Here is an 11648-nt window from a genome sequence, read left to right on the forward strand (position 1 = left end):
AAGCTATCTAAGGATGGTACTATAGAACGCCACCTCAAGGTAGGCCTAGTGGCGCCATCTCTTGGTCAGGCCGGAAACTTATCAATCCACCCTCGTATCTTTAGTAGAAATGTATCGCCATTTCGTGCGAGATACCAGCTCATGAATTAGGGAAACTTTATTGGCAACAAACACAGGTCAATTGGAAGGATGTTTTCCTAGCCAAGCCAAAACTCTCATGGAATCAGTATGACAGTAAACAGGTATTTTATCCAATGGCATAGTTTCCATGACAAACTTAAGAGTCTTAGTTAGCAACGCAGCTCCACACAACTCCAAACGCGGAATTAATACATATTTAACAGGAGCTACTTTAGATTTAGCTATTAGTAGGCAACAATGAGCCTCCTTTAAATCTTCACTAAGAGTTCTACTGTAAACTGAAGCTGAATAAGCTTTTGACGAAGCGTCAGAAAAGCTATGAAGCTCGAATTCAGAGTTTATCTGCAGTAGTCTTGTCCATCTGGGGATTTTGAGTGCTTCTAAATTTTCCAGCGAACCATGATAATTTAACCATTACATTTTAGGATCATCAGGTAGTCTGTCGTCCCAGTCGAGTATAAGCAGCCAAAGTTCCTGCATTAAAATTGTTTCCACTATTATGACTGGAGTTATCCAACCCATAGGATCATAAAAATTAGCTATTAGTGAAAGAACAATCCGTTTTGTTGGATTTTCGACTAAAGAAAAAGTCACTTTAAAAAGGCATCAATCAGGCTCAGGATCCCAAAATAAACCTAGAACCTTCAGCTGAGCATCCTCCGGTAACGGAAATTCGATCGCACATTCGTGTTCTCCCGAGGGACAATCTTCCAATAGTTCGGGTTCATTTGCGGTCCATTTTCGCAAATGTAAACCGCCATCTTCTAATAACAGTGTTACTTGAGATCGCGCCTGTTTAGCCGCAATCTGACTATCTGCACCAAACAATACATCATCGACGTAAATATTATTTTCTAATATAGTTTGGGCTTAAGGAAATCTATTTCCTTCATCATCAGCTAACTGCTTAATCACTTTGTTAGCGAAATAAGGAGCACAGGCAGTACCGTAAGTAACGGTTAAAAGTCTAATAGCGACGAGCCTTTTATCAGGAGAAATCCAGACAATTCTTTGATAATAGCAATCCCGAGAATCAACTGAATTTTGTCTAAACATTTTTCCAATGTCAGACATATAAACAAAGCGATGTGATCTCCAATTCATAATGATTGAAACCAAATCATTGAGCATCTTGGGTCCGGTTTGAAGATGAAAATTCAAGGAAGAATGATTGGAAATTAAACTGGAAGCGTTGAAAAAAAACCCTCAACTTAGTAGTAGAACTACTCTTTCTTAAGATAGGGCGATGAGGCAAATACACAGTTTGTGGAAAACTATCCAATTCGTTTTCTTGAAGAAGTTCCATGTGTCCCAGGTTTTCATATTCTGATAAGAAACTGGAGTATTGTAAAAATCATTCCGATTTCTCTGAAAAACGACGAAGTACTTTATTCAAAATGATCTTAGCTCTCTCCAAGGATGCACCTATTTTTATGGTAGGACCGTTTTTAAAGGTAAGCGTATCATGTAACCTTTGTCTTTTGTTCGTTGGTAATTCGTGGCGGAATGCTCATCACAAAACATCTCGTCATCTGTCGAAGTATTTTTAAAGGGAACTTCCTCCAACTCCCAGAACCTAGTTAAGTCTTTATGCAAGACTTCTGATGAAATAGCCTGATGTGCTGTGAGTGGAATGTTCATTTCTATTTTATTTGTGACTGAACCCGGCCCAGATAATATCCAACCAAAAACGGTACTTTTCGCTGTATGAAAACCCAATATACCCTGTTGGAGACCAGGAAGTAAACATGAGCCATATTTATCGGTTCCTAAAATCAAATCAACTTGATGGGAGCTAAAAGGATTTGGGTCTGCTAACCCTAACTCTTTTAATTGATCTTCATTCTCCCTGTTGGATCTTACAGGAGGAGCATATGATGTAAGGTGTAATAATACTAAAGCTTGGATGTGGACTTTAGGACAGTTCATTTCTGTAGGAATTAAATTAAATTCTTCTACCTTTCTTGAAGAACCAATATCAACTCCTCCAACCCCATGTACTACTACTGCGACAAATTTTGATTATTATTCAGAAAGTGAAACGAAAATTTATCGTCTGCTTCTTTAAGCGCTACATGATTCACCTCAACCTTCACGGCGGAATTGCCGGGGTCATTTGATTGTGACGCGAGAGAACCTGAAACTGACAATTGAGAAGTAACCGATGCAGAGTTAGTTGGTGGTAAGGTGGAATTTGAATTATAATCATCGGAATGCAACAGGGAATTATGTCTCCTACCGCACTTCTAACATTTGAATTTAGTTACACAATTATGAGATCGATGCCCGGGCGTGAGACAATTATAGCAACAATGATTATTTGTAGCAACTTCCCTACGCCTGTCCATAGACAGAGCTTTGAATTGCTTGCATTTAAATAAAGAGTGATTATCCTTACAAACGAGACACTTTGAGCTAAACATTGCATTGTGGCTCCTAACTCCCGATTGTTTTGAAGCCCTACTCTTTTCTTGAGAACTTGCACCAGGTTTTGAAAATTTAATAGCCTCCAAAATACGTATGCTAGTCTCTAAAAATAATTCAAGTTGTTGATAAGTAGGATAATCAGTGCTAGAACCAATATGCATTTCCCATTCCTTAAGAGTACCAATACCAAACTTTCTAACCATTATAAAAAAAAGTAAATCACTCCAATGGTGCGTTAAGCTTTAAAGATTTTTGAGAGCCGCCAATGACTCATTTGTTTTATCGCGTAAGTTTTTTAAGTCTTCTGGAATGTTATTCGACACATTAGGAAGATTGATAGAGGCTTGTAAATGAGTTGAGATTAAAGCTCTCTTGTTGTCAAATCTAGTCTTTAGTGTCTCCCAAGTGGAGATAAAGTTAGCATAAGTTATCGAAACATGTCCTTAAAAACCTTCAGCTTCGCCCTTTAAGGACATTTTCAAATGGTGTAATCTTATTACATTTGACAAGGAACCGTTTAAAATTATTAAAGCATTAAATTAATCGCGAAAATTCTCCCAATCCTTGTAGTCTTCTGAAAACTCCGATAAAGTGATTTGAGGAAACTTAACAGGCAAGCAATCATGACAAATAATTTGAGACTGATTTAAACTTTCATTAGCCTTAGTCTCAGGAGTAAGCAAGACCAATTGATTATACAAAAAATCTCGCACATTGAGATAAGCATCTTCAATAGCGAGATACTTAGACTTTGGGAAATATTCCAATTTCTCACGCTCAGCCGACGTAGTTGCACCTTTAATTTCCAGATACAGGATTTCACAACTCTTCCAGTGTTGGTCAAGAAGTTCTGTCCGTGATTTGACAGTGGCCACTGTTAGATTGGCTTTTCCAATTTTCTTAAAATTGGTTTCAGTGCGTAGAATAGCCTGAGAAATGAGGACGACTGCCTTACAGTTCGTGCGAAGATGTTGTTACCAGCTTACATCTTTGCTATGTGACCTCAAGCCATCCTTAAGATTTAATGTCTTTATTGAGTTAATAACTTTACTGATCCGAAAAGATCGGACAACGATCTGTCGCGATTCACTGCTCCTCGCACACTGGTTTTCTCAAGCGACAAAGCTATCATCACACACTCAAACTGAGTAAGTTACGTGACTTCAAGCATTCATTTAAATAGTAAAGTGATTTTATGAAACAAATCAATCCTTTCTTCGACCGTTGATATTTATTAATTTTTGGATTCTTGGAGTTTCTTTAAATGTTAATAGAATTCCTATTAATAGTTTAGTTGCTAATATTGAAAATTCTATCAAAAATATTAAAGAAGAAGATTTAAAATTCAATATTCGAAAAACTGTTAATCAAATAGTTTCAAATCACAGTAACAATAATAAATTTAAAAATTTAGAAAAATCTGTTAAATTAGTTGAAAATTTCCAAGAACATCATAAAGACTTCATTTTTGTGAAGGCTGATAAAAGTAACTTAACGGTTGCAGCAAATAGAGACTATTATAACATTACAGTTGAAAACATCCTTAAGAATGATATTTTATAGAAGAATATTAAAACTAGTATGGTTCCAACTATTGAAAATAAATGTAATGGCATAGCTACTAGATGGGAAAATAAAAGATTAATTAACGATCAATATGCATACCATTTAAAAACTCACAATAGTGTTATAGCAAAAGCTTATGCTCTCCCTTAAGTTCACAAACCCAATTTAAGTTGGGGATTAATTGTTTCCACTGTTGGCTCTCCAGCTTATAAATTATCAAAGTATATTTCAAATATTTTAAAATTAGTTTCTATAAACACTGACTCATTTGTAAAAAATAGTTGGGAACTTAAAGCTTGTTTTAAAAATATAAATGTACCAAAAACCCATTCGATAGTTTCTTTAGATGTTGTGTCCATGTTTGACAGCATCCCACTAGATCTCGCTTTCGATTGCATTAAAGAAAAACTTAATTTAAATCATAACTTGACAAAAATAACTAAAAATGAATTTTTAATAGCCACAAGAACAGTTTTTAATGTAATGTTATCGTCCGTCCTAACCTACGCTAATTTGGTTTTCTCGCACTATATTTTTTAAAAATGTAGTCTAATCTATTGAAGTCTCAGTAGTTTTGGGACTTCTAACTGACTCAATTTTAATTAATTTTTTCAAACAATTGATTTAAATGTTTTTTTTTTTTTTTTTTTGACTAAAATCTGATCTGTTTGACTATTTTGAACCACCATCAACTCAGGTAACAATGTATTTAAATCTACATAATTATCCATCATATTTGTTCAGACTAAAATTACTAATCTTCAATATAATTATTTAGGTTAAGAACCTTTGAAAAAGGTACGCATGTGTACCGAAACGTAAGGAAGTTTAAAAGGACTTTTCCTATTAAATAAATTTCTGAGTTTCGAAGAACATGTTTTTTTGACTCATAATTTACCTTTGATTTACGATTGGACCGTAAGACATAAATAATTTGAAATCTATGATTTGAAATCAATTCATTTAAATAATAAGGAAAACCGAAAATAGCTTTGAAATAGGCGATGTCGATAAATTGAAGAATTTTCTATCGCAGAAAATCTTATAAAGACGAAACATTATAACTTTAAACAACTATAAAACAATTTTAATCGCTGAGAGATTCTGCTAAATAATGCGTCGAACCTGCCTGATTTTAAGTGAATTCTATTTTATTTAAAATAAATTTTATAGTATTGTTCTTGCATTGAAAAATAATTTGGTTGAAAATTCTATTATTTATTTTAAAAAAATTTTAATAGAAAATTAATCTTTGTGATTGAAAATTCATCTTTCTTGTTAAAAATTTCATTTTTTTAAATTGAATTTTAACTTTTATAAACTAATAACTGAATTATTCTATTTTTGTTTAAAATTTGATATTTTTAAATTGAAACTTCATCTTTTCTAGTTAAAAATGGAATTACTTGTTTGAAATATACATCCGTTCTACCAGGAGTTTTTATCCCTTTCTTTGAAAGTATTCTGGATTCAATAATTATGTTGCGGAACTTGTCTGACAAATTAATTATTGTTGGAGACTTCAATGTACCATGCTTTAAAGATAATATTAATAATATCAAATTTGACAATAAGGGCGCACTATTTGCCTCACTTTTCCAATTCTTAAAATTAACGCAATCTAACTCTATAGATAACTGTAATCACAGATATCTTGATCTTGTTTTCGCTAATACAACCATTCATGTTAGTACTTCATGAACCTATAGTACCTAAGGACAAATACCATCCGTCCCTTCTGATCCAATTTTACGTTAAAAATAAAACCATAGTTCAAAGATTTGTTAACATCTCAATTTCTAGAAGAGATGATCTTAACCGAGCAAATGATCAGGAACTATATCTTGGACAATGTAAAACTGACTGGGCGTCCCTGCAAATCTGCGAAACTTTTGATTAGGCATGTTGAGAGTTTTATAATCTAATTTATAAAATCTTCGATAAAACGGTACCAATATACAAAAAGAAAACTATCAAGGACGTTTTCCTTCTTGGTATACAAGAGATATCATTTCTGACATCGCGAAAAAGGATAGGTTTAGACTAAAGATTTCTGATACTGGAAGCCTCTACTACTTAAATATGTTTGTAAAGCTGAGGGCCGATATCAAAAAACGAATCGAAACTGCATTTAATACATTTGCAACTAATGCAGAAGTAAATATAACCGCAGAACCCTCTGCGTTTTGTTCTTACATAAATAGACAAAAGAATAATCACGGGATCCCGAATATGATTTGTTATAAAAATAATGAAAGAATTTCACCACAAGTAAGAATAAACACTTTTGCGTTTTACTTTAACAGCGTTTATAACAAATCAAATACTAGTTTACCTTTTATATATGGACTTTGTCAGGAGATTCCTGGAAACGTCATTATGATAGATGAGAATGATGTCTCCGCAGCTATCAAGAAGTTAACAAATAAAAAGACTGTCAGAACTGATCTCATCCCAGCCATTGTTGTCAAAGACTGCGCATCTGTACCCATTCCCCCTCTCACATATTTATACAAAATGGCACATTTCCGATCATATGGAGAGTATGTCCTATATTTAAAAAGGAATTGAAGACAGATATCATTAGTTATAGACCAATAGCAATACTCAATAACTTCTCTAAAATCTTCAAAATTTGCCTTCATAAAATTATTTACGACATAGTGACACCAAAAATCTCTACTTATCAACATGGCTTTGTCCCCCGTAAATCTACCACCACAAACCTATTAGTTTTTACCTAAAATATTAAGGACATGCTTGTGAACTTTGATCAGGTAGAGGTCATTTAAACTGACGTCTCCAAGGCTTTTGACAGGGCTAATCATCAAATACTACTGCGAAAATGACATAATATGAATGGCCCAAATGTACTCGTCACTCTTATAGCGTCATACTTAGAAGAACGTCAACACAGTGTACAATGCGGAAGTTACTCATCGGACCCATTTGTACCTAAATCAGGTGTACCTCAAGGTTCTAACTTAGGACCTTTGTTGTTTCTGATAAACATGAACGATATTTCGACACTCCTATATTGTTATTATCTACTTCATGCAGATAATGTAAAAATTTATTTACCTATAGCCAACCTACGATCGTGCAAAAACCTACAAAACAACTTAGATCTCGTAAATGAATGGTGCAAGTTGAACAAATTGATCCTTAACGCATCTAAATGTAAGATTATGTCCTTCTCCAATAAAAATGTTGTGCTACGCTACCGTTACTACATCGACGGTATTGAACTCGAGAAAGTAGATACAATTAGGGACCGAAGAATATTGTGTGACAGTAGGGATACGTTCAGTGCGTACATTGATGAAATGATTAAGAGTGCGAACAAAACATTATGTTTTTTTATGAGAGGTTGCAGGCACTTTAAAACATTATACCCTCTATTTTCTCCTTTTTGCGTAATAATCAGATCCAAACTGGAATACCCGTAGGTCGTCTGGTCACCGCACTTGAAAAAAACACATTAACGCCATCGAGGCATATCAAAGACGTTTTCTAAAATACTTAGCGTGAAAAGAGGACAAATTCTATCCTCCTCGTGGTTCAGATCATGAAGTCCCAAGAAGTTTTTGTTTTCTGGATAATATATAAGATACGATAACATATAGGATCCTATGTAGGATTATATATGAGGTCCTATGTATGATTCTACATAGCATCCTATGTAGGTTCGTGAATAGGATCCTATATAGGAACCTATATAGGAATTTTCGGTAGGGTAGGACGGAGGGTGCCTTTTAAGAATTAGAACAATGAACAGAAAATCCTATGCAATAGGCTGCTTGCCTTTCGCAGTCCAACGAACTATAATCCTGCGCTCTCTTTACTAATCCAGTAGCCACTACCACTTCTGAATGCACCAATAAATCTCCGAGATTCCTTTTTTTCTAAAGGTCGAAAAAAGACCCCTGATTACGTATATCTTTGGCAGGTTTTGGAAATCTGGGTGAGGTTCCGGTCTTCGTGTTGTCTGCCTCAATTTTCAAATGATTTGTCGGATAAGTCTGTCTCTGTCTTCATCAGCTTGTATCGTCTGTTTGGAGTCGGATGTTTGTCCATATTCAATATTTTATCTTGCTTTTGGTCACGTGTCCAAATTTTTATTTACTTTTTGACATGTGGAAGAGGCACCACCAAGAGAAGTTTGGAATTATTTTATGAAAGTTCATTAGAAAAAGTCCGGTATTCAAAGTGTCAGGAGGAATTCAATTATTGCAGCAGTACTTCTCCCATGCAGAAGCACTTTATAACAGTCCATCAAATGAAACTATGCAGTAGCTCCAAAAAACGGAAACTTGATGTCACTTCTAACCCTGCCAGTGCTAAAGACTCTGATCGTATAGGCGGTTTCGTGGAAGAGCTACTTGCTTTGTCATCTCGTAAGGTGAGTTCCTAGATTTTAATTTATTACAATTAAATTCAAGAATGTTCCAGTGGTAATCATAGACTTAAAATCGTATTATGTCTTGAATCTTTGTAATTTTGATTCCTGTGAGCTTAGCATTAAAACGTAAAGTTGGTACAAGTTCAATTTATACAAAACAGATATTCTTTTGTTATAATATTTTTTGACAGTCTTATAAGAAATAATAAGATTATTCAGTTTCAGGGTTATGTGTAATTGTATACATATTTCATCTACAAAATTCAGTGTATTCTCTAAATATCCCTTTTATGATCTAAAACACAAATATGTTATTAAAAAACGTCATTATAACTCAGATAATGTATTTATCGACTGTAGAATCAATTAACACTAACAAGCCTAGCATTCATTGAGCCCTAAGCTTAGAATGCAATTATATAAACAATAATACATAATGCGGTTAAATTCGTTTATAATACGTTCCATAGCACATAATATGAATTTCTTTTAAACAGGATATTATTTCCAATGACGGCTGCATGAAAAGTTTTTCGCGTATATATCCAATGCAAAAAGACCAAGCTTAATTAAGCGTAAACATTTTGATAAGGTAGAAAAAGCAGGAAAAGGGAGAAATATGATTATCTGTTATTAAATTAATGCCTGTCATAAAGAATTATGAAAAGCACTTGAAGTGATCCTTCGCAAAACAAATTTGTTGGCCCTAGAAAGGGCCATTTGGTATGCTGAAAATAGCAGATTAATGAACAAAATCAGTAATTCTCTTTTGTTTGATGCCATTTTTGCTTCGAAAAATATTCTCAATCAAGTCTAAAGCAGTAAAGATAGTATCTGGCACATTACTTTGTTAAAAAAGAAAAACCTCCGAGAAATTGCTACATAAGATTCAGCATATCTGAATTTCGCTATTGGTTTTACACCCTGATCCTCGACATTATTTCTCGTCATCAGATATTATCGTTTCTTGTTCCTTTATGCCAGCGATTCCGAAACTTTTTATGCACTTTCTGGGAAGCGGCAGGGCCGCTACCCTCACATTTTTTCACAATACCCTGCCGCCAAGGGGGGACACTTGACTGCTTCACTGCTTGGCACACCATTCTTCTCGCGGGAGAATTAGAACCGATTGAGAAAAATTAAAATGTGTTAATATGTTAATAAATTATATTTTAATTAGTTGAGTCAATTTCCTAATCTAATTTTAAGCAAATGAAAAGAAAGTTGATGAAAATCGGTTAATATCTTCAACGCCAGTTGACAGTCCTTGTAATTTTGCGTATTCTTAACGATATGCTTAATTACTCGAAATGTTAACCGATTTTCATCAATTTTTTTCCATTTTCTTAAAATTACATCAGGAAAATGATTCAGATAATTATAATTGAATTGAGCCATATCTTTAGGGTTTTAGTTATTGAACTAGCCTTAAATCTCATGACAATGAAAGGGTCCTCATAGCGGGGGGGGGGGGGGCTGCCGAGTGGCTGGGCCCGGACTGTCTTCCCCCTCGGGAATTGCTCGGCCCGGGGTGGCATCCCCCTGCACTACTTTGGGAATCGCTGCTTTACGCTATCCAATATCTCACTGTCTGTAGGTTTTGTAGCAGTTATTAAATTGTTGTCCAAATCAACAAAATCTTAAAAAGTGTATATATAGGTGAATTCTAATCTCCTTTGTAGATCAGACCACTCTTCAGAAATACCGTCCGCAGAATGTTCTTCTTCTTGCATTGCAGCGTTTTCAACTTCAGCTTTCATGAAGCCAGCCTTCCAATGGCGATTCGCAATTATTTCACTAGTGACATCGGTCTTAGCTTTCTTCAAATCGAAAATAGCATCCAACAAATTCAAATAATGTACCCCCCTTTTCTCATCTGAAGCCTTAAGCAATCTTTTTATGATTTCCTTTCGATAATTGACTTTAAGGTTGTTGGTAGTTCCTTGATCCATTGGTTGCAATTTTGAAGTCAAATTCGCTTGTAAATAAACCACTTTTACATCTTCTAGTGTTTTTATCAAACCTTTCGGATCAGCCGGACAATTATCCACAAATAATAGAACTTTTCGATTTTATCTTTGGAATTTACGATGAATTTTATGAAACCAGTCTTTACATATTGAACTGGTGATCTAAGATTTTTATTATTCTCGTAAAATACTGGTAAGGAATGAGATTTACTTTCTCACTCAGTTTTAGTGTTTGATGCGTCATCCTTTCCATACTTTTGAATGCGTTGCGGTTTTAGTCCTATTTAACACATAACTGCACGAGCATACAGCCTTTATTTATATTAGCAGAATCACCTTTGTATTACACATCAACCCCACCTTTGTCACATACACGGATGTTTGAGGTATTGGAAGTTCGTATTATAGAGGTTCGTATTATCGGAGTTTCACTGTATTTTATTTAAAATCTAGTTTGCTGAATATACTTCTAAATTTTATGTGCACTGGAGACTCCAACTTGGTTAGATTTATTTTAATTGACTCGGAAGGATACAGATACTCGTCGTGATGGTTACTGGTTAACAAGTGGGGCTAATTGTCCTTCTGATGATTGACCGTATCGATGGTTGTCAATCAATATTGTGAAAGGACTTTGTAGTTTCTCAGATAAGCTCGGCTCTGCTGCCAGTACTCAGGGGTGATGATGGTTGACAATGGAATTGTAAAAGGATCTTCTGAGTTAAGTTACACTTTCCTTAAAATGGATCTCAAATTCTAATCTGCTTCAGTTCGATTGAATATCCGAACCATAACAATGATTCTATTTTTATCTTTGAAAATCTTATTTCGACCACTTGGAAATAGTTTTTAAATAACCGAAGTCTATTTGGTGATATTACATTTTGATTTAAGAATTCTTACAAAGTACTATAAGGCCGAGCTTCCACCCGATTTGAAGGTTGTAGTTATACTGACTTCTCTATGTACTTTTGAGCAGGGCCCTCGCCCGATATGCGATTGGGAAATAGGCTGACTTTGGATATTCATTTAAGTTTATTTGAATAATGATTCTATAAAAATTTGACGAGACAAATTTTGGAAGAAAATTTTATTCTTCTGAGAACTTAAAATTAGATTGTTATGATTTTTATTAAACATCT

At 34.5% G+C, this 11648-nt stretch overlaps 1 protein-coding gene across 1 annotated transcript in view; it reads left to right on the forward strand.

The window, feature by feature from the left end:
- The window catches only part of LOC117169110, a 237248-nt gene that overhangs the window by 10214 nt on the left and 215386 nt on the right, over positions 1-11648 (forward strand). The window contains exon 4 of the mRNA XM_033355268.1: positions 8084-8536. Coding sequence (XP_033211159.1) covers positions 8084-8536 — 453 coding nt within the window. The remainder of the gene's footprint in view (positions 1-8083; positions 8537-11648) is intronic.

This window comes from Belonocnema kinseyi, chromosome 3 (assembly GCF_010883055.1).
Source record: "Belonocnema kinseyi isolate 2016_QV_RU_SX_M_011 chromosome 3, B_treatae_v1, whole genome shotgun sequence".
Taxonomy (NCBI): Eukaryota; Metazoa; Arthropoda; class Insecta; order Hymenoptera; family Cynipidae; genus Belonocnema; species Belonocnema kinseyi.